The sequence below is a fragment of the Agelaius tricolor genome, unplaced genomic scaffold (assembly GCF_023055355.1).
Source record: "Agelaius tricolor isolate 1412-34295 unplaced genomic scaffold, bAgeTri1.0.p SCAF_49, whole genome shotgun sequence".
NCBI lineage: Eukaryota > Metazoa > Chordata > Aves > Passeriformes > Icteridae > Agelaius > Agelaius tricolor.
The window spans coordinates 2,270,847-2,293,623 of NW_027269309.1; the positions used below are offsets into that span (position 1 = coordinate 2,270,847).

A 22,777-nucleotide genomic window follows, 5' to 3' on the forward strand; every position below is an offset into this window, starting at 1 on the left:
ATATCTGGAGCAGTCTATACACCTTTGTCAATTGCAGTTATGGCACACAGTGGCACTATTATTCACCAACCAATATTATACAATTCAACATTACAGACTCTTCTCACCCAAAAATCAAATCCCTTTGAGGTACACATCATGTTCCCTTGTCCCTCTGCATTACCCACAAAGAGCACCCAGGTCCTTGAGCAAAACCAATCCGCCAGATGTGCTTGCCTTTGTTTGAGGTAGGACTAACCCAAACTGTCTTCCCTAATATATTCCTCATAATCTATCCCTCATGGGGACCATACCCCATTCTACAGAATGTGGAGGTTTTGATTGTGAAGGGCCAGCTTGACTGGTGTCGCCTCAAGTGTTAACTAACAAGGTGGCTTTTGCTCTGTGTAGATGTCAATGTCTGATGGTTCCCCACCCATTACTTTCAATATGGTTGTTAACAGTCCATTATGCTGTTCAATTTTTCCAGAGACTGGTGCATGTTAAGAAATACGATACACCCACTCAATCTCATAGTATCTGGCTCAGATGTCTATGAGGCTGTTGTCTGACTCAATTCTTTCTGGAGTGCCATGCTGACAGAGGATTTGTTTTTCAAGGGCCAGATGGCGTTCTGGGCAGTGCTGAGTGGCATGGGGTAGGTCCACCCATCCAGTGGTGCCTTCCACCACCGTCAGCATGTAACATCTGCCTTGGTGGGTCTGCAGGAGTGTGATGTAATTAATCTGCCAGGCCTCCCCATATTTATATTTTGACCATTCCCCCCCATACCACAGTGGTTTTACCCACTTGCCCAGCTTGACTGCAGTACACATTTCACAGTCATGGATAACCTGGAGATGGTATTCATGGTTAAGTCCACCCCACAGTCATGAGTCCATCTGTAATGTTGCATCTCTTTCCAGATGACACAAGGTGTCACGGGCCGCCCACCAAGCCAGAAATAATCCACCTGAGGCAATTTGACCTTGGCAGCCTGATCCACCTGTTCATTGTTGCAATACTCTTCAGTAGCCCAACTCTTGGTTCCTTAAGCTTTTGAATGTGTGCATCTCCACAACATACTTTTACAGTCAATTTCTCTACCCAGGCAGCCACACTTCAGCAGCCCAGATGGGTTTCCCTCTGCACTACCAACTGGTCTTTTTTCACTGGTCCAGCCCCCCTCCCCCCAGCATTTGCCACCATCCACAAACCAATGCAGAGGTAGGATATTGGCCATTTCTCTCATTCAGCGATATTTGAGGACAGCTAGATGGCTTTCAGCTCTGCAAGGACCACCTTGTCCTTCAATAGCTTCTGCAACTCACTGTGTAAGACTCCAAATGGCAGCTTTCCATCTCCAATTTGTCCCTATGGTATGACAGGAAGCAGCAGTGAAGAGAGCATCACTTTTCATTTTCTGGTAGCTGATTATATGGTGGAGTCTCCTTAGCATGGTGGCACCTTTTCCTCCTCCTCTTCTGATGGTACGGATATTTTTGCCTTCGTGCCGCTGTGATTATTTCCAAGATCCCTGGGTGACTGGGGTTTCCTATTTGAGCTCACTGCATGGTCAGAGCCATTCACTTATTCCACGTGATGTCAGTGACATGATGTTTAGAAGGGAATTTCCCTTGGACATCCAGTCCAGCACTGTCAGTCCGAATACCAGAAAGCGCTGTGCTTCAGTGTCAATCACTTCTGAGGCAGTGCCAACCCCTTCATAACCTGTCAAGATCTCTTCTTCAGTTGGGGTGTAACAGGCCTCAGATCCTCTTTATCAGCAAATTCAGAACCTCAGGGGTTGTCTTCAAGTCTCCATGGGCACTTTTGTCAGAGACTCCAGGAAGGACCACACTTCCCAGCTGCAACGTAGAGCACATTTTTCACATCTTATCCTGTCCTGAGTAGCCCAAAGGCTGCTGCACAATCTTCTGTTGAGTTTGTCCAAAACTTGTTGTTGTTTAGAATCCCACCTAAAATTGTTGCTCTCCCGTGTCACATGACAGAGAGGGCTTACAATCTTGACTATCTTATGGAATATGCATCCTGCAAAAACCCATAGTTCCTAAGAAAGTCTGTGTTTCCTTTTTGCTGTCTGGACACACTACTTTGATGAGCACATCCACTGGACTCTCGTAACATCCATCCTGCCATTTTACTCCGAGGAACTTTATTTTCTGGGCAAGTCCTTGATCGTGGCAAAAACAGCCTTAGGGAGGATTTGGATTATTTTCTCCCCTTTTCTCAAAAGCCTCCTCTGCAGTGTTGCCCCCATACAATGATGTCATCATTGTACTACAAGTGTTCTGGAACCCTGGAACCTCACCCTTTTCCAGTGCAGCCTACATCAGTCCATGGCAAATGGTAAGACTGTGCTTCCACCTCTGGGGTAGCCGCTTCTAGGTGTACTGGATGCCACTCCAGGTAAAAACTAACAGTGGCCTGGACTCTGCTGCTAAAGGAACAGAGAAAAACACACTGGCAATCTCAATGGTGGCACCACTTGGCTGCCCTGGACTTCAGGTCATACTGAAGTTCCAGCACGTCTGGCACAGTAGCACTCTGTGATGGTGCGTTCAGGCCAAAATACTTCACTGTCAGTGTCCACTCTCCATTGTACCCATGCACTGGCCAATTAGGGCTACAGGACATTTCCTCTCCAACTTGCTTGAGTCTTTCACGTCTGTCCAGAGTCTTGGACAGTTCACAGCCACCGGTCAGTCAGGAGGAAAAAAGATGATCTCAAATTGCCCGAATCAGGTAGTCACCTGGAGCACTTCTTGTCCTCCTTCTTTCATTGACATCAGTATCAATGCCCTGGAGTATGAAAATGGCACACTCCATCCAAACTTCTGCCACATGGATTGTTGTGAAAAACTAGAGAAAATTATTACTGGCTCAAATCAACTGAAAGGGAGGGGGCAGTTCTGCGGAAAGTGGGAGGTGCACTGCTCCATTCCACAACCCCATCTCCAGGAACCTTTAGTCCAGCCCAGAATGATTGTCAGGCACTGTCACACTGAAAGGAATGCCCCACACCCCATGCCTGCAGCCTCAATCTAGCTCCAAAGATAACCAGAAGTCCCACCTGGGAAGCATAGCCACAGGAGACCAGAGCAGGTAAAACCCACTGCTTTAAGATGCATGGGGTAACTTTCCTATCATCCTTGGAGTTTATGATAGCTGAGACTGCACTTGGATCAAAGATGGTAGCTGTATCTTGGTTTTCTCTCTTTTTCACTCCTAACTTCCCCTTCTTGGAATATGGGTAATATAAGGTTGGATGGGTGGAATCTGCTAAATGAAATGCTTTATTCCAATTGACTGTTTTGTTTTAAATTTTGCTAAATTCCTGCTCTGCTAAAGTTTACCATTTAAATTTGGTTTTTTACCCTCCCGAGAATGTTGCAGCATTTCTCTTGTGTGCCCACCTCAGGGAAAGGTAGTACCTTCTTTAAAGAAACATGCCAAGTGAGGCCAGGGGCTCAACATTTATGTACTCTGGACCTCATCTGGATTGATAGGCTCGTTATTTGAATCCCTATAGATTATCCCCAGCACAGCTGATTCTCTTGGGTAGTGGATACCTTTCTCTACAGTGGTCCACCTTCTTGCACTATTACATTATCCTTGAGAGAGTACCTTTCCCTCACACTTGACAGGAGTTGCCTCCAGAGACTAAATGTTTGTCCTCTTCCTGATCTCCCAGTCAATGCCTGCATCACAGGACAGGGATCCCAGTTACCTGGCTAAAGCTCAGAGGTTGCTCTGGGTGTTCCAGCAGCACAGTATACACTTACAGCAGGCTGCTGAACCTAAGACTTTATCACCAAGCATCAACATGAATTTTAGCTATCAGATGAAAAAATTATGACCGAAAATGGAAGGAGCAAATCAGAAAGCACAAAAATTACCTGGTTACAGTACCTGAAGCAGTAACTGGACTTGGGACTTTTGACTCCTAGAAGAAATCTACCTGTAAAAATATCCATTAAAAAAAAAGTCTGAAAAACATTTTTCACAGATCATTTGCAGCACCTGCAACACTGGCTAATGAAAATCGCAGAGGTCATTGCTTCCACCCAGTCAGTATACAGTGTCCTGACTCCTAGACACAGCATTGTTTCATTGCTTCTTGCCTTGACAGAACCAAATCCACCCTACCTGCTGATAAAGAAGAGGATATTTTCAAGACATCCAAATAAAGGAAAATTTTCCAAGTTATATTGCCATAAGTACTGATAAAAAATTATCTTTATTTAAGGTAATTAATTAAGTAGACAGATCATCTGTGCACATGTCACCCTGTAAGAAGGATGCAACTTGCCTATTTGTTTTAAAAGAAAAGAAAGGGATGCATTTCAAGGCTGCTTGCAGACTTGTCTCCCAGCTGAGAGATGAAAGGACATCAGGAAAACAAAAAAAACTAAGTGCCTATTTCTGCAAGCCTGGTAACAGCAACAAAAGACAGCTGCAGCATAGGGAAATGACTGATACAAATACACGGGGTCTTGGAACAAAAAAAGCCATTAGCAAACTACAGTATAGGGAAGAAGTAATTCCAGCCTGGTGTACTCACAACCTCTGCTATGCCAACACATGCTTTTAAAACTAACTAAAATTCTAACTCCAACCCTACTCATAGCACTCTGCATCCCTGATGCACAAGTCTAGGCTAAGGATGCTCAGCTCTGCATCTGGAGCACAGAGGTGTTGAACATATTTTCCTTACTCAACGACTCTGTGGAACTAGAGGATATTTTCCAATTCCTTGGGAAAGAAGTGCTGATTTTAAGCAGCAGAAATGTGAGTCAATTCTGAAACTAGTATTTTAACATTAGCAACCAGATCAGAAAAGCTCTTTGATGCTAACTTCATATTAAAAATCCAAAACAAACAAAAACAATCAAGCCCACAAAACAACAAAAAACAACAATCAAGCCCACAAAACAAAACCCCCGCACAATAAGCAACAGTGCTTCCTCTCTTTTCATTAATACAGGCAACCAAGCTGAAGACATGTTTTCCTTTCTAATCAATTTCTGTTTAAGCAATCCTAAGAACTCCATTTCAGGTAGATTTATGAAAAAATAAGGCAGACCATAGCTGCCTACACTTAAATAAGGCTGGTTGAAAATCCTCAAGCCCAGTAAAAAGACACAGAAGCATGTCAACAAACTAACATGCCTCCAAAAGGAGTGTTTATATTCCAACATTATTATCTGCAGCTAGTCACCATAGACACAGTATACACCCATGCATTCATCATCATTTAAGCCTAGTGTTTGCAGTCACAAAAATATTGGAATGCCAGTAGTTCTGAAAGGTCTTTAGAAATACACAGGCCATGTGGCTATTGGTATTTGGACAGCAAGGACAAACCAAGAGTTCCAAACCACCATTGTTCACCTGAAGAAAGTATTTTCCTGCAGGAAGTACAAGCAGTCAAAACAAACCTGTAGGCAAGCAAGGAACAGAAAAGTACAAAGTATGAAGACAAGGAATTAATTTCAGCAAAAAAGAAAGGATGACTTACTCAAACGTACAATGAACTCATTAGCACTTCACAACACTTCTCAGTATGATGCACCAGTCCAAAGGACTGCTCTTTTTAAGATTTTAAAAAACCCCACTGTAACCATGCAACTAGACAACCATCAAGAGTACAGTTTAAATACTGACAACAACCACTTGTAGGGCTGAGCAATAAATTCTTCCCCTGTCCCCTGTACATTCTTTAGCTCAGCTCACAATGCAAGTGTTCACACGTGCACAGGACATCAGTCACACAGGCAAGAGAGCTAGTGTCAGCCTGTCAGCTGACAAATTACAGCTACAGACAATACCTATCTTCTGCAGATGCAGTTATAAATAATATGTGCAGTTAGAGAGAATTTATCATCCCCTACTATTAAATTAGGGTTGTGCTCTCCTTTCCTGGCCAAGAGGGAGAATTTAAGTCATTATTGTTGCCTAGGTCATGCAGGAACTACAGGAGCAAAAGCAAGTGCTACAGAGAGCTTTGCCAATTAAAGGTAAGAATAAATTACATGCTTCTTACATTTCAGTCAAGGCAGTATCGTTATGAACAATTAATACTCTAGCCTCATTCCCAACTTGACCTTAAAATTACAGGCAGACAGATTTTACTCTCAGCCTGCTCAAGTAAAATTTTATTTCCATTGAGGAGACATCCATGAAGTTATCAGCAAGAGCGTAAACTAGCGAACTCTTCCACAAGCTGACTTAGCATGCATTCGAATAACATGCATTCATCTAAGTCACCTCCCTTTATTACTATGAAAGTTTAGAAGTCACAAAAATTAAAACAGTGATTTATGATATGACTGATCTTTGCTTAAGCCTTCTTGCTTGACCTTTTTTTTCAAAACTGGTTCTGCAAAAGGATTCATAACACATTATAGAAAATTAAATGAACGCAGGTCAAAAGCATTAGTTACAGAGATGCTCCATTACTAAGTGCTGTACAGATACTTACAAAAGGTTATTTCAAGTCACTACCATTGCTTTAACATTTTGTTTAATTCCCTACTGCATACAACACAACAAAATTCTGTAGCTTAGTGACATTTATTTTACTTAACTTGGACTCATCAATTTTCAGATATCTCTCCTGGTTTATTTTTAAGTATTTAGGCTAGAAACAACAGCCTGGGACCACAGAAACATCTCTGGTACCCAGATTTTAAGTCAGTAAAGGAGATAAAACGGTTTCCCGAAACTGTACCTGTTTAGATTAACTAAACCCTGGAATGGCTACAGATTGCCAACTGCTCTAGACTTAATGGGACAGGAAAGGAACGGAAGCCTCCCCTTGCCGCGCTGAACATCTGGAAGGGCAAGTACCTGCTCAGCGCGGGTTCCCCACTCCCGGGTCCGGGTGACGTACACCGCCGAGCGGTCCCGGAATTCAGAGCCGCCGGGCCCTGACGTCCCGCTCCCCGCCGCACCCGGCCCGCCGGGCGCCGCTCCGGACCCGTCAAATCCCCGCCTCGGGCTGCGGCACAGCCCCCGCCTTACGGCCCGTGCCCCGGCTCGGGCCCCGGCGCCGCCGCAAGGTCACTCGGCCGCCCCCGCCGGATGCGCCCGCGGCGCCTGCGTTCGGCCCGCACAGACTCACCTGCCCGCGCAGCTCCGCGGGCCGGCGTGCGCGGGCGGCGACAGGGAGTCAGGGACGGGGGAGCGGCCGGGGCCGGCCCGAGCCGCGGGCCTCAGCGCGCCGGGCTGCGGCGAGGCGGGAGCGGCCCCGCTCGGCGCCCCGGGGCCGCAGGCGGGAGGCGCCGCCCGGCGCGGCCCGGCCCGGCCCGGCCCTTTGTGCGCGGGGACGCGCCCGCCCGGCCTCCCTCCCCGCGTCTCCCCGCCGCGCCGCGGGCCCGCAGCGCCGGATCGGGCAGGCGGCCCGGCCTGCCCGAGCGCCGCCGCGCTCTTACCGAGGGATCTGTACGGGAAAAAGGGTTAGAACGGAGCCACCTCCACCGGGCCCGCGGCGCGCCGAGCCCCGCGCACCGACCGCAGCAGCACAAAATGGCCGCCGCGATGCGGCGCCGCTGGGGGGGGGGGGGGGGGGGGGGGGGGCGCGGAAGACCCGCCTACTCCGGCCGGAGGGAGCGCGCAGAGGGCGGGGCCGGGCATGGAGCCGAGCGGGGCGGGGCCCGGCCCGGCAGGCCCCCGGGGCCGGCGGTGCTGCCGGGGCGGGAGGGGCCCGGCGGGTGCTCGGCCCGCAGCGGGGCACAGTCGCAGTGCCCTGTCGGGAGCGTGAGCGCTGAGGTGGCCCGGTGGTGAAATACCGGGGAGAGTTGGCGGCCTGCTCCCTTGAGCCTTCCTTGAGGCGGATGTCGGGATGCGGGCGCTCCTGCGCACACCCGCCCGTGGCTGTCGCAGCTGGCTCGGCTCGGTGCCCTCACTGCTGCCCCATGTGCCGGGAAGCGAGTGGGCCTGAGTAGTGCCCATCCGAGGGGATCGTCACTGCTCCTCAGCCGTGCTCACCCTCTGGTACAGTCAGAAGACTGTGGGTTCAGCTGTAGATAACAGAGTTGTTCAGGGGCAAATTAATTTCATTTTCTTTTTTTGGTAGTTTTATGCTGGGTTAAAGCCCAAACCAGATTGACATAGAAGAGCAAAAATCTGTGTATGCTGGAATTGGGTGGATAAATTCTCCCTGGTTCGGGTCGGTTTCCTGGGATAATCCTTGAAATTCTGCTCAGAGGCCACAGACCAGCAGAGGGTTGCCGCCTGTCAGGTTTTGTGACTGAAAGAGTAACTGCTGTGGCTGAGGTGTTCACATAGCACCGGCTGCTTTTGGGCTTCAGAGGAACACACAACATGGCTCAAGGGCTTTTCCCTTCTGTCTTCCTCCTCCTCCAGCTGCAGGAACTGCTGTTGCTACACAAATCTGGCTGCTTCTTTGACATCAGCCTCAGCCCAGTTCCACAAGCATCACAGGACCCAGGGAGCACAAAGCATGGTTTAAAGCCGAGTGTCCCCATCACTGTACAGCAGTAGGTGCTAGTGCTTTTCTGACAGAGCCTGTGAACTGTGTGTGCTGGGAATCTGTGGAAGCAGAGTGGCTTGCTAAAAGTATTGCAACAGGGAGGAAAAAAAAAAGGTTGAAAATACAGTTTTCAGATTTGCATTTTAACCTGAATATTTCAGAAGTGGTCTTAACATTGCAGGTGTCTAGAAGAGAAAAAAAATTGCAGAAAGAATTAAAATAGAAAGGAAAATAACCCTGAAGTTTTGAGATAAATAGAAAATTATTTTATTTTACCAAAACATCAGCATAGTGTTTGTGTAATGGGTTTTTTGACAGCACTGTATTTCATTCTGGAGTTTCATCAGTTAAAAAAACCTACAGACTCATAGAACACCTGCCCTGAGAACCACTTCCTTCCCCTCCAAAATAGGTCTTCCTAGATCCCACTGGGCTCCTTTGCTTTGCTGTTCCCACTGAGAGCACATGGCTATTGGTAGTTCAGGGATGTGTCTGTGCCAATTTGTGACATTTCTCCTTTTTCACTGTCTAGGGGTCCAGCTTCTCTGATGTTAGTGTCCATGGTTAAAATGATCATGAGTGCTCAGACATTTGCCAAACTTGCCTGCTGTGGCTGGCCATGGAGCGGCAGCCCTTCCCAGGCAACAGGAACTCCTCCACAGACCTGGCTGGTCTCTGCCTGCTCTGATGCAGGTTGCAGACAGATCGTGATTGGATCAGTTGGATAAATGTGGGTCCAGAGCTTCCCCTCACACAGAGGAAAGTAGTAAATGTGGACAAACTAAGCTTTGTGGCCCAGGAAGGAGCCCAAACGGGTGAGAACAGAGGCAGACAGCACTACTTTCCTCTGTCCCCTTTGTTCATCAGACCCGGCCAGGACTTGAGGCAGAGATCTCCTAGCTCCCACCCTTGCTGAGCTGCTGCAGTTTTGCACTGTGAACTTCAGTGGATTTCTCTGCAGGGATGTCATCATGCTGGGAACATCACAGTCCATGCCAGTTGAATGTGCTATGGGGCTCATGGCCCCGGGGCTGAGCAGGACATGTGGCAAAGGGAAGCTGGGGCACAGCCGATGCTGCTCCTCCCCTGGCCAAGATGGAGAAGAGCTGCAGCTGGAGCGTGTGCCAGAAAGGGCTTTGGGAGCCCAGGAACACCGTCCCTGAGCTGCGCCCCTCGCTGTTTCCCAAGAGCCCCGTGGTGATCAATCACTGCACCTCCAACAGATTGCTCTGCCTGTCTCTTGCCTTTGTGCAAAGAGCGAGGCTGGCGGGGCTCTGCAGGGTAAAAGCTGCCCCAAGGAACCAGACAGGCTGGAGGAACGGGCACCAGAGATCTCACCAAATCCAGCCAAGAAGGGGTAGGAAGTGAGAGCAAACAAGGACGGCAGAAACCAGGGCAGGGGAGACTGGGAAGGTGGCAGGAAGGTGTCTGGGCTGAATGGGAGCCTGACGAAGGAGGAGGAGAGGGCTCTCCCTCAGCCTCTATTTCTCTACTGTTTCTTGAGATGTGAACCGGGAATTAGATGTTTCCAGGGATGGGCCAAATATCCAGTTTACTGCAATTCCCCCAGTTGTGGCTGCTTGGCCATGACAGGGAAGAAGCCCTAAAAAGGGAAAGAGGGGAAAAGCAGAACCCAAACTGCACACCTTTGGTGTGGCAATTTCTCCCATCCCTTCCTGTTCGGGAGGAAGCTTTGCCACACAGAATGACAGGACAGAGGAGGGGGGAAGGGGCCTGTGGACAGGAGCTCCCACAGCTGGGTCACACGAAGGGGGTGGCCCACAGGGCTGTCCAAAGGAGCCTCCAGGTGGCCCCCTCTCCCCCCAGGCTTGGTGGGCAGCTTCCATGTGACACAATGTCAGCACAGTGATGTGACAATACGGGGATGTGACATCACCATGATGGAACAATGCCCCTGGCTATATTTAGCTAGGAGACAGCTGCTGTGTCTCTGGAGTAAGAGTAAGAGTGGGATCACAACACCATGAGAGGTCTCGGCAAGAGCTGTGGAGCTCCATCTCACTGCTGGTGTCCTGCCGAAGGCAGAGGCACTGCTGAGTGCACTGGGAATCAGGGGGGAGGGGACCACTGGGCCAATAGAAAGGGCTCTGCTGGGGAGCCTGGGACATGGGGTGATGCTCCAGGGCTTCAGGACTGCCATGCAGGAGGCTTGTCGGGCAACACCTGAGTGTCTGTGTCTTCCTATCTCAGCCCCAGAAGACCACACCTGGGAGAAGGAGATACCAGGAAAATGGACCCTGAACTGCTGAACCTTCCACTTGCAGTCAAGATCCCTGTGGCACCTGGATCCAAGCCTGTCTTCTGCAGGGGAAAACTGGGTGAAAAGGTAAAGGAAATAGAAAGGGGTAGAAAATCTCTTTCACAGAGTCCCCATCATGCAAAGATTTTCTTGAGGCCACCTGCTCTACAGCACGAGCTGCAGCCCTTCAACTGGACAGGACTGGGCAAGGGAAACTCCAGGCTCCCTGGAATACAGAGGAGAAAGCACTTGTCCATCTTTGCACTTGTTTCTGGCACTGTGCATGTGTGTGGCCAGGCCCCTGCCTTCAGCAGACAGCTGTGTGTGTCTGGGTGCCAAGGCAGCTCATTCCTCCAGCTCATCCCACAATGTCGGGCCAGGCCCTGGGGCACTTGTGAGTGAGATTCCAACCTTCTGCTTGCCTTCTTGGAACCTTTGGAATAACTTGGGCTTCCCTGCCTTGGGTATACACACACTGTTGTCCTCCAGTTTGCACTGCAGCTTCCCAAGATAGAGATTTTCTGGAGGTGGAGGTAGCCAACACAGCCCTTGGGCCTGCCTAACCCAAGGAGACTGGTTTCATCCACTCTCCACTGGCTGCATTTGAGCCTTTGAAGGTTAATTTGCAGATGGGTCTGCAGTTCTTCCTGGTGGCCTAAGATACCTATTTGCTGGTGGAGTTGCTGTGCAGTTTGTCTTTTCTCCCTTAACCCATCACAGCCCAGCCCTGTAGTCTGTCTGTGCAGGTCTCTGTGCATACAGAAGGATGGAGAAGACCTTTACCTTTTCACAGGTACCATGTGGTACCTCTTTGCTCCACTCTCCTGCCTCCTTCATACTCTGGAAACTCTTACAGCTCCACCGGCCGTTTCCTTATTTCACTCTGGATGATCCCTACTGCCACCACCTCAGCCCAGCATACAACTGCCTGCATGACCCTGTCCTTCAGGACTACCACAAGCGCAAGGACGTGCTGCATTTGCTGAAGAAACAGGGCTGTGTCACCAGAGAAAACAAGGTAGGTTTGGACATCAGGCTGATCAAGAGCAGCCCTCTTCAAGCAGGGCTCCCACAGCCCTTGCTGCAGCTGCTGCTGCCAGAGGACAGGGCTGTGCGTTGGTGTCCCTGGGAGCAGAAGCAGCGCCAACATCCCCCTGGCAAGCCCCAGTCCTGCCCTTCTCAGCCTGCCCCACGCTGCCTGTTCAGCCCTGGCTGGGGGCACAGCAGTGGCCCCAACACCAGGGTATGCGGGGAGGGCTTGGGGGCAGCTCCTCTCCCACTGGGCTCGGGCTGTTGTGGGGAAGGCCGACTGCATGGCTTGACAGTTTTTGGGGGATTCTGCCCTCATCCCTCCATAGGTGATTTGCACTGTGAAGGAGTTCAACGAGTACAGGCAGTACCTGACCAGGATCAAGCTACAGTCAGAGCAGATCTTGGGGCAGCAAGAAGTAGGCAAAGCGTTGTGTTCAGGGGCATGGGACTGTGCAGGGCGGTGCTGCTGGGCCGGGCGCTGTGGCGGGGAAAGGACTCCACAGCTGGGAGCTGAGCCAGCACAGGGCACTGAGCTGGGCACGGGCAGCAGGGCCACGTGCAGGCACACACCGTGCTGAGGGAAGCCCTTCTCCCCTGCCCTCATGGCCTGGCTGAAGCAGAGGTCCAGCCTGGGCCCTTAGGAATCCTCAGCATGCAGGGGCCGAGCAACATGACCCACAACCTGGTGTCACTTTTCAGGAAGGTGTCACTTTTTTTTTTTTTCACTTTTCACTTTTTTTTCCCTTCTGCCATCCTGGGCCCAATTAAAGCGTGGCCCCAACCTGCCAAGAATCATCAACACTTCCTGTCAGGGGAAGCTGCAGCCTCAAAACCCTTCCAGCCTATCCAAGAGCCAAAAATCGGGGGGATGCAGAAAAGGGAGAGCAGCTCTGAACAAGGGCCAAACTTACCCCAGAGCTGAGCTGGGCCAGAAGGATACCAGCACTGCTGCTGATTCCCAGAGGAAGCCAGATGGCACTGACAATGGCCTCTTGAATGCTGTGTTTAAGCAACTAACTGCAGCAGAAGCCAAGAAGCTTGAAGAGCTGGTTGAGACTGTGGTGTACAGAGTGTTGGAGAAGTTGAAGATTCCTAGGGATCAGCATGTCAGCTTTTTACAGAGGGTTGCCCGGGGAATCAGAGGAAGACTTTTAGGCTGCATGAGAGCAGAACTTTTGGATACTTCTCTAGATCACCATCAGAAAATGGAAGTGATGGCGAAAGAGCTTGTAGCAACAGTGTTGGAGATCTTGGGGGACCGTCTGGCATCCAGCACATCCAAAGCTGCTGAGGCAGGGGTTGCAGCCAAGTGGGAGGACCTGCCTCTTGCTGGAAGAGCCACCCAAGCAGACAAATCCAAGGACACTGCAGACAGAGTACTTTCAAAGACCTCCCTTGACACACTCACCAGAGAAGTTGTTGAGAGTGTTCATTATACCTTGGAATCCTCTGTAACTTCTCAGTTTGAACAAGACACTGGCTGTGAGTACACTGAAATCCTGGAGCTTCCTGGGGGAAATGTCTCCAACAGACAAGTGCAGTCATCCCAAACATGTCCAAGGCAGGGCATGGAAGCTGGACAAGGATTTCCCAGAGCATCTGAACAGCAGAGCCTGAAAGCAATGTGGCCTGCCCCTGCAGAAGGGGCCGGGTGTGCCAAAACCATGGAGCCTGAAGATTGTGCAATGGTGAAGGAGAACTTGGAAAGAAAAAGGAGCCTAAAGTCAACAGCCTTAGCCAACACTTTGGATGTAAGGACCATGTCAAATCGGATTGCTGACTCAGTATTAGAGCGGATTAGTCAACCTGGGCCTGCACCATCCCTCAACAAGAACTTTCAAGGGCCTGTTGCAAACCCACCCACATCCCAAGGTGGAATAGAGAGCTGTGCCACCGAGGACACTTTCTCTACCATGGACCCATCGCCTTCCCAACAGCCCATCCCTCCAGCCCAGGACAGAGCACAGCACAAAGCAGAGCGCCCAAAGCTCATCTGATGCAAGTGAGGTGTGTGACTGGAGAGCTGAAGAGCCCTCAGACAGCAAACACAGACCGCATCCTTGTGGTGGCAATAAAGTTTATTCCCAAGGCCTTGTGTGTGCTTTCTTTAGCTAGACCATACTGTCTCTGGGCATTTTCCCTAGTGTAACCTGTCCTATCTTCCATTCTTCAGCCTCTATCATGCTGAGACCAAATTTTATAGGGAATTTGAGGTAGGGAGGCAAGAAGTAGCCAGTATTTTTGTCTTGTTTAGCAAGCTTCGCTGTTGAGCAAGTGGAAGGATCAGTTTGGATCTTCTCTGCTTTCTCTGCAAAGGAGTTCAGGTGTCACCTGAAAATCCTTTCTTTATGCTCAGCATGAGCAGAGTTGTGCACTCCACACGACTCACTGTCAGAGAGCAGCAGGAGCTGTCATAGGACAGCTGACCAGGAACTGAGCTGGGAGGGCACTGCCCTATCCAGCACAGGACAGGCCAGTGGCAAATGGGAGCAAAGCAGGGACAGTGACCAGATGAACACTGGAAAATCCTACAGCGATGAGGCAGGTCAGGGGAGGAGATCCTGGCTTGGACTGTATTTCCACCATCACAGAAATGGCTGACCCAGCTCAGGCAAGGGCCTGAGGTCCAAGGGCAAAGGTCAGCGTTTAGGCAACATTCCTGAGAAACAGGGAGGAAGTTCCCAGTGAGGTGTCCTTCAGCTACTTCCCCTCAAGGGCCTGGCTGTAGTGGTGCTATTGGGAAACCGGCCCCGAGCTTAGCAGCTCTGCTTCCCTACATTCCAGCTGAGACAATCACACTTGTGGCAGGGCAATGGACCCAAGGAGCAGCCCCAGAGAGTAGTCACGAAGGCCTCTGTGCCTGGCTGAAGCAATTCCCTGCCTGAGACCCTCCACTCCTCCCTGTCTGGCCACTCTGGGGCCTGCATGGCAGTGGGAAGGAGGGGAGTCTGTGCCAACAGGGTCTTTTCCTGTCTCTAGACCTCTGCCAGAGCCCTCAGCTGCCTCAACACAGCCCCCATGGGGGCCCTGCAGTCTGCAGAGCTGCTGCAGCATCCCACTCTGGGGCAGGAGCATTACAGATTCATCTGGACATGGTCTCCACCCTCCACACCAATGTGCAGCAGGCCAGGGATGAGCTTTGTGTCCCGCTCTCCCCACTGTGCTTCACCCTGCTTGTACTTGCTTTTGTCAGAGTGCTGCTGGAGGTCCCACAGGTCTAGTTGACCTCCAGACTGCTCCCAAGGTGCACACAAGAATGGGAGCTGAGTGACTCACCAGGTCAGTGTGCCATCATCATAGCAGAATTCCACTTCTGAGTACCTTCTACTTTGGGACAGTTTCTCACCCCTTCTTTGTTGACCAGAGCACCAGAGACTGGGAACTGGCTACATATCTCCAGGGACAGGTGCCCACCCTCAGCCTGTGCCCTTGGCCAGAGCAAGCACAGCCCCATCCAGGGAGTGGCTGGGAGGGACACACAGACAAGCAGAGATTTCTACATCACCGCACCCAGACATCCCGATTTAGGTGGGAGAAGGGAGAAGGCAGTAGATTCCTCACCTCCTCATTCTTTACAGGGCTGTACATTTGCAGATGAGGCTCTACAGGCCGTTCTGTGGTCCCTGGGGTTACAGGGTCTGATGGACATGTCCCAAGAGCAAGGAGGTAACACCCACCAGGGGACACCTTAGCCCAGTTATTTGGGGACTGTCTGCACTTGCAGTGCCCTTGTCTTCCCCAGCAGGCACCAAGGCCATCTTGTTTCAGGGAAGCCTGTTTCAAGGCAGCTGAGGCAATACAGCAGCTCACTGAAAAGGAAGGGCCCCACTCCCTCCTCCATTCCACACCCTCTACATCCCTCACGGACCACCTGGTCTCCCACCTCACTTGTAATCTGAACAAAAGACCAGACATGGCACAGACGAGATGGAAGAAATGTGTCTGTGAGTGGAGATGAACTGATGTAACCCACTAGTTCTCCTTTGGGAGAAGCTGCAGCTTTTAAGAGCCTTGACCTTCCTAACACCTTCATGACTTCAGGCCTCGATCTCTGCCAGCATCCAGCCCTGACAGCAGAGGTGACCACAGTCCTCCAGTCCTCAGACACAAGCTCCCTTTATGGTACCTGTAAACACTAAGCACTTCAGACAAAATGGATAGTTTGCATGGTGAGACAGAGGAAGGTCCAGGCAGAGGCTGGGGCAGGAGATGCAGGTTCAAATCCTTGTGGCCTGGACAGAGTCCTCAGCTGGTGTCCCCTGCTTTGCAAAGAATAGTCAGACTGATGAGTGACTCCATACGTCCCAAAAGCTTTCCTGCATGGCTACCTGTAAGCACTCAACTCTGGTCAGGTCCCTGTGTGGTCCACCTCACTCAGAACACCCATGCTCCTTCCTGTTCCCTCATCATGGGATGATGAATGCCTGAGCTGGTTTCCCCAGCCCACTGCACTCACAACCAGCTCTTGCCACTGCTCACCATGGCTGACAAATGGTATAGGACAACAGGACCTCTAAAAGCAGCAACCTCAGCAACTAATTCAACTTTTCCCATCTCATTTTTTTGGGTGTCCCGCAGACAGTCCATGGGTGTGGCAGAGCCAGAGCCCTGCTCCACACAGCCCCAGCTTGGCACTGTCTCCACGGGCCAGTTCTGCTCAATCTGCCAGTGCTGTGCTGCACCCACATCAAACCAGCACTGGGGCAGCATAAGGACAGGGAGCCTCCCATCTCTGCCTCCTGCCAGTGCTGCAGGGCTCCTGAAGCAGACCTGCCCGTTCCTCTGGTCTCTATCTTCCCACAGGGCTGATTTAGTGCAAAGTTCCATGTAAGGATTGGACTTAAAACCTACATGGGAATTATACTAAAAACTGGCCTCTCATTACCCAGGAGCTTTGAGGAGGTGGCAGAACTTCTGTGCATCTCTGGTGGACAAGGGCAGGGAGACCCTTCACATTTTCAATGGAAGGAAAGACAGCGGGGAACTTCTTTACTAGAGGGGTAGCCTTGTGGTTGCCCTGTCCTGTAAAACATCAGGCAGCTGCCAAAGCTAAGCCCTTTCTCCACCTCAAGCTGAACCTACAGACAGGTTGTTCTGGTTTGAAAGCAAAACCAGTGAGAGACTCCAAGTCAGAAATACAATTTATTAGGAAAAGGGAAAAAACAAACAAAGCATGCAATAATACAAAAGAAAAACCACTGATTCAGAATACAACCTGACACCCTGTTGGTCAGGGTGTTGGTAGCAGTCCAATTGGAATGATGGCTGCAGTCTTCCTGGAGTGGCAGATGTGGTTCTGTTGGAGCAGTGATCCTGTAGAAGAGTGTAGTTTTCCTCTGAAAATCCAGTGGAAAAGGCAGCTGTTCCTCTGAGAATCCAGTGGAAAGGCTGATCTGGTGTCCCAAAAACTCAGATTATATCCAGTTAAGAATCCTTGGCTCCTCCATCTGGGTGGGGCATCTCACAATGGGATGCTGTAATTTTTATCAGTCATGCAGTGACATTCAATAGCCCATTAACAGCTGATGTCTCCCCAGAGGGAGGATTGGTTTGTGGAAGAGAACTGCCCAATTAACAGAAGATAACTGTCAGACCTCTAACAGATGGCAAATAGAATACACATTGCCTTGCAATCTAGGACACAGGTCCAAAATCCACCTGTGATCCACATCTGCCCAGCCTTTTCAGGAGCTGAGGTGGCACATGGGCAACAGACATGAGGGCATGGTGTCTATCAGCTGCCATGAGCAGAATTGCTTTTACCATTTCTGTTTGCAGGCATAGCAAAAAGTTCTTGTAAGGGTCTGTGAAAAGGAGACTCAAACCAGCCAGAAATCCAACAGCACAAGCAAGAGCACCCAGCACTGTAGGAGTGCTGGCCCCATTGGAACACATCAGTCTCTCACAACCAGCAGCAGGTAATGGACAAGCCACTGGTGCCTCTTCTCAAGGAGCTGTGTCCCAGGCCTCTAGCACCGGGTCCAACTGCACTGCTCATAGAAGGCAAGAACAAACCACAAGCTTGTTCCAAGGCCAGCTGCTGCTCTGGCCATCGCTTCTTTAACTGATCCAGGTGTCAGGTCATGGTGACTGCAGGAGTGAGCCTGAGTCTTGGAGCCTGAGCTGAAGCACTCAGTTTGTGGCCTTTTCTGATTTGGCAAAAATCAGCTCATTTCACAGAAAAGCTTTTGGGAACACTCAGAAATTGGGCTGCAGACATCCCCCTAGGAAAGGGCTGTGTGAGGTTACAATGTTCACGGTCTTCCTTCTGCGCTCCATTGCCCTACAGCCCACCTACAACACTTCTGCCAGCCAGACTGGTGGGAAAACTCAGTGGTATGGCCAGCATATGTGACCTAAACTGCTGGTGTGACAGAGCAGCCCTCACTGGCTTTGTCTGAAGTGCAGCAGCTTTTCCTAGTCTGACAAGACAGTGACCACCCCCCAAAGCACCAGCAACACAATCCAGAGCCTGGGCTCATTCCTGTGTGGCTGAAGTAGCACAGCTGGCAACTGCCCTGCAGCTCGACACTGTGCAACCAGCACGAGTCTCGAGCACCAACAGATTGCTCCCAGTGGTTTCTTGGACTACCAGCAAGGAAAGATGAGAGAATGCTCCAGTCTGAACATAAAAATGTCCCCATCAGGTCAGCCTAACAGCCCAATTAATTACATCTCCATCAGCAGAGACCCCGCGGGAGGCCATGCAGAGGATGCCAGTGTGGCCACCTCCTGTAGTCCACCTGCAGCACTCCCAGCTGCTGAAGAAGGGACACAAGCAGAATATCCCTCTTACTCTCCAACTGCCCATAAACTTCTCCCATACCTTTATGACCCTGAAAGGCTCCAGAAGATATGTGTAAAGCAGTATTGTCTTGTACCTGTTTCAAACCATTCTCTTCCAAGATTCATTAAGTGTCCTTTGGTAGTTGCCTGAGAATTAAGAACAACAGAACCAGCCCAAAGCATGGTTGCCAAGTGCTTACTTCATGCTGATTCTCAAATCTTACTCAAGAGCACTGACATTCAGGCTGAAATGTGCAGCCCCACGCAGATGTAATCATGCTGCAGAAATTCACAAAAAGACACTTCATAAAAGATACAGCCATGAAGATTGTATTTATTACTATTAGAACAGAGGAAAAGCTACTTTACTGATTGGTATTTACAAATCTGTTGGCAAAGACAATAATATCCAGTGTCTCTTATGAGCATGTTTTACAACCCTTGCCAGAATCATTCACTTTTATTAGCAGCAAATGCCTATGGTTTGATTGACTGCCACTGGCAGAGTGCAAGAAGTAACATGGATCACCACTGCAGTGGCTGCAGGCAAAGCCTGACACAGGCACCTGCAGCCCGAAGAGGAGGGCAGGTCCCACGTGGGTGCTCCAGCCCTTGGCAGGCAACAGGACAGCCCTGAGCTTGTTCAGCAATTCAAATCTCAGGACAGCATGTCAGAGCTGGTAGCCTCTGCCTGTCTCTACACTTCTGGGGGAGTAGCTTCACATGTGAAGAACAAGCTGTTCAGCACTACAGAAGGACAGAACAAGCTGAGAGGCATCAAAGCATGGAGATGGGTGTGTACGTGAAACAAATGCTGGCACATTTCGTGGGCATGCTTGACAGAGCTTATCTTGACATGGGAGCAAGATTTCCTGGACCACAGGATCATCTGGTATGAGGAACCTTTATTCAGCTGGGCACAAACTGAATTTCTGCTCTGGAGTTCATTCAAACTCATCTGAACATAGGCTCTGGGAAACCTCTTAGAAAGACTCTGCACATGGCACCTCACGCCCACACTGGTACTGATTCAGGCATCAGCTCTAAACCTCACTGTCGGCAGGGCTCAGCTCCCCACTGCAGTCTGGAGAGGATGATCCCAGGTCCTCACTGGAAAGGGAGGGGGATACAGAAATACAAATGCAACCTTGCATGATACTGGCAGACTTTGTACTGCAACAGTAATCCCAAAACACACTTTTTTGCAGCAGACCTGCCTCCAGCAAGGAAAACACCTCAAAGGAAGAGCATGGATACCACAGTTGACTACAGGCAGTACCAGCATTTCTCAAGCACACAGCACTGCTGCTGCTCTGCCTGGAAGGGTGTACCTGAGCACAGGAGCACTTCTGACTGTTGTGGGCTTTCTTTAGACCTGGGCTGAGCCTGAAGGGTGTATCAAATTGGTATTTAGTTCCTGGCAGAGTAGTTCTGGGAAGGATGTGGTATTAGGAAGGGGGGTGCGAGGAGCTGGAGCTGTGAAGGCTGCTCTGAGCATAGGCTCAGGAGCTCCTCAGCAAAGCTGGTGTCAGCTCATGCTGTCTGTAGCAAACAGGAGCTGCAGGGCCACTGGGGTCACTGCTCCAGAAGATATGGCCCTCATTAAGAGGATGCCAAAGTAGTTGTTTACCTGTTTGTTGTTAGGTGTGTGGCCTTCCTGTTGTACCCACCCACACCTGTTTGGTGTGGGTGGGTACTCAGCACAGGACTGGTCTTACATGCTGCTGCACAGCTCTACAGTTCTTGAACCTCTGCACTTTCACAGTCCTCTACCAACAGCACTGTGGGATGTCAGAACAACTCTGACACCTCCAGCCAACAGTCTGCAGAGGTGAACAAGGCTGGCCCCATAGTAGTAGGATTATTCCTGATGAGGCAGCATCTTCCCTCGGATCAGATCTTGCCACAGCACAGGAGTGATGTTTTCCTACCTCAAGCCAACTCTGCCTCCAGAAGGGAAATGAAGAGTCTCACTGCCCCATGTAGCAGTTCCTCACACATGTCACAGCCCTTTCACTGAGCACCCAATCTTGTGGCTCTCAGGAAGAGGATTGTACACTGAAAGGCCAGGAACTGCTAAACCTGACCTGGCATGCCCAAGGATTTCCTGGTGCTGACAGAACCAAACCTTCCAGAAATGTCCAGTCCTTGTGATCATACATTGGGAGATGCTGAAGGGCTAACCGAGGGCATGACAACAGTAAGGACAATGGAAGAAACCTAAGTGGAGAGGAGAAGATTTAATCTAGCAACTCCTCAGAGCAATGTTTTGCAGCGTGGGGCCAGTGGCTCAAACCAGCCCTTTGATGAAGCTCGTGTCCAAGTGTACTATCAGCATGCGGAGAAAGGACATTTCTTTGCGTGTGTTCTCAAAGATAATGCGAGGGTCGTCGGACTGGCAGCGCAGGCAGTTGGGGGCCATCACCATGGCCAGGTTATTCACATCCATCTTTGTTCTGCCCACATTTGATGGCTGAGCAAAGATCTGCAGATAGCAAGAACACATTCAGATGGAGCAGTGGGAAAGGGCAAGGAAGTCCAAACACATAGCCCAAGAAAAGGTGCAAGGAGAGCAGACATAAAGCCTGCCTTAAGGACAGTGCCCCAAGTATCACACCTCCACAGGGAAGAACACTGTGCTCTGACACAACCAACAGAGCAGCAGCCTTGGCAGACAGGAAACCAACCCCAGGCTCTACAAGATCAGGATCAGGGTTTATTGCTCCCATAAGGAACAAGGCCAGCAAACACCCCTCCATCAATCCCACCTTAAGTACAGATAAGAGGTCTTAAAATTGTGCTGATGGTCCCACCACAGCTGTCCCACTAACTGTGCCTCACATGCTCCTGGCCCCAGTGCAGGGCTGTGGGGGCTGCCTACCTGCAGGAAGTGTATGAGGTAACACAGCACCAGTCTGTTGAGCTCCGGCAAAAGCTGCACCACAGCCACGGCAGCATCGGGGTTCTCATAGTTGCTGATACACTCTTGGTAGAACTGCTGGGGGATCACAGGCTCCTCCAGCTCCCGATACCACAGCTTGAGGAGAGAGGCTGGGCAGAAAGCAGGTGCATGAGAACAGCTCTGGTCACTTCCCCACCCCCTTCAGGGGCAAACTTGGCAGTGAGAGAGATGGCAGAGAAGGGATTTCTGTGCTTGTGCTGCTTCACCTTAATTCAGTCTTGGCTCTGAAATGCTCAGGGACTCAAGCAGACCAGTTAGTGGCAAATACTGGCTGCTACCTACCTGCTCCTCTAGGAAGCAGCTCTGGGGCTGCCTAAAGAAGAGGACAAGGAGACCTGAAAGACTTCCACCACTCTGCCCAGCTTGCACAGCCTTACTACATCAGAGACAGAGATTTCTCCCCACACCCAGTGTTTCCTCTATGGGCAGTGTTTGGAAAGGCAGTGAAAAGACACAGAACAAAATCCCGGTCAGTGCAGACAGCTTGTGTACACATTCCCAAGCAGCAGCACACACACTGAGCTGCTCTTGCACCTGCCCCTCCACACTGCACCGTGGCTGAGGCTGCAGCAACACACCTGCAACAGTCCTATACCTGGTATGTTGGGGTCACTGAGACTGTTTGGGATTCTCCACTGATCCACCTGCAATTTCAATGCATTGACTTCATCTATGTCACCTGGTATCCTGCAGAGACACAGAAAAGGTCCTTTTGAGTGAGCCAGGCAATGTGCTTGGTGAGGCAGCAAAGCATGTCTCCGAAGCTGCTTCTGGGGCCTCAGGGAGAAGGGAGCAGGGAGAAGGCCTCAGGCACCAGTGGCAGCTACAGCAGCAGTTCCTCAGAGAGAAGGGAGTGCTGATTTTTATACACCATCTTGAAGTGGGGGCTCCAACTAGCTCAGATATCAACTATCACTGTTCTCAGGAGTGAATATTTTCTGTAACCAGGCTTCTTTGCAGCGTGTTCAGACCAAAGATGAGCAGCATCTCTGGCTAAATATAGTTATATATATACACACATCTATCTATCTGTTATCTATCTATTCAAAAAATTTACCCATACAAGGTAAAGTTGAGCCTTTTAACAACTATCTTAAGTTTAGGGACTGAAAAACTAATTCAAATCTTAAATGCAAAACAAAACCACACACAAAGAAAACAACAAAGAAAACCCAAACCCAAAGCAGAGTCCCCCATGCTCATCACACAGATTCTGTGTCTTGACTCCTCGTGTCTTGTG

General features: G+C 50.3%; 3 protein-coding genes across 20 annotated transcripts in view; 1 reads left to right on the forward strand and 2 right to left on the reverse strand.

Moving 5' to 3' along the window:
* PHF20 (PHD finger protein 20) overlaps nt 1–7,561 on the reverse strand; it is a 71,769-nt gene extending 64,208 nt beyond the window's left edge. For 10 of the 18 annotated variants that reach the window (XM_071455496.1, XM_071455505.1, XM_071455504.1 and 7 more), the window contains exons 1-2: nt 7,437–7,561; nt 3,900–3,961 (exon numbers count right to left, since the gene is read on the reverse strand). The gene's annotated coding sequence lies outside the window, so the exon portion shown is untranslated. Of the gene's footprint in view, nt 1–3,899; nt 3,962–6,852; nt 7,053–7,436 lie in introns of those variants that run through there. The other 8 variants (XM_071455499.1, XM_071455490.1, XM_071455492.1 and 5 more) reach the window with 4 other exon arrangements.
* Nucleotides 7,562–7,588: 27 nt separating this feature from the next.
* On the forward strand, nt 7,589–13,863 carry FSIP2 (fibrous sheath interacting protein 2). The gene is made up of 4 exons (XM_071455507.1): nt 7,589–9,854; nt 10,709–10,844; nt 11,614–11,775; nt 12,560–13,863. Exons 2-4 carry the CDS (start codon nt 10,749–10,751, stop codon nt 13,784–13,786), a joined length of 1,485 nt encoding a protein of 494 aa, XP_071311608.1. The 5' UTR covers nt 7,589–9,854; nt 10,709–10,748; the 3' UTR covers nt 13,787–13,863.
* A 3,055-nt stretch (nt 13,864–16,918) lies between these two features.
* Nucleotides 16,919–22,777, reverse strand: part of LOC139604283 (rho GTPase-activating protein 39-like) — a 56,913-nt gene continuing 51,054 nt past the window's right edge. Inside the window, exons 8-10 of the mRNA XM_071455389.1 lie at nt 22,133–22,224; nt 21,457–21,626; nt 16,919–21,060 (exon numbers count right to left, since the gene is read on the reverse strand). Of these exons, the coding sequence (XP_071311490.1) occupies nt 20,866–21,060; nt 21,457–21,626; nt 22,133–22,224 (457 nt within the window). The 3' untranslated portion in view covers nt 16,919–20,865. The remainder of the gene's footprint in view (nt 21,061–21,456; nt 21,627–22,132; nt 22,225–22,777) is intronic.

What these genes read in the sequence shown, in the direction of transcription:
- FSIP2 (XM_071455507.1), top strand. Translation starts at nt 10,749, where the DNA reads ATGGACCCTGAACTGCTGAACCTTCCACTTGCAGTCAAGATCCCTGTG. An exon ending in GGGGAAAACTGGGTGAAAAG is followed by an intron (nt 10,845 to 11,613) that starts GTAAAGGAAATA and finishes AAACTCTTACAG; the next exon opens with CTCCACCGGCCGTTTCCTTA. An exon ending in GTGTCACCAGAGAAAACAAG is followed by an intron (nt 11,776 to 12,559) that starts GTAGGTTTGGAC and finishes GCCCAATTAAAG; the next exon opens with CGTGGCCCCAACCTGCCAAG.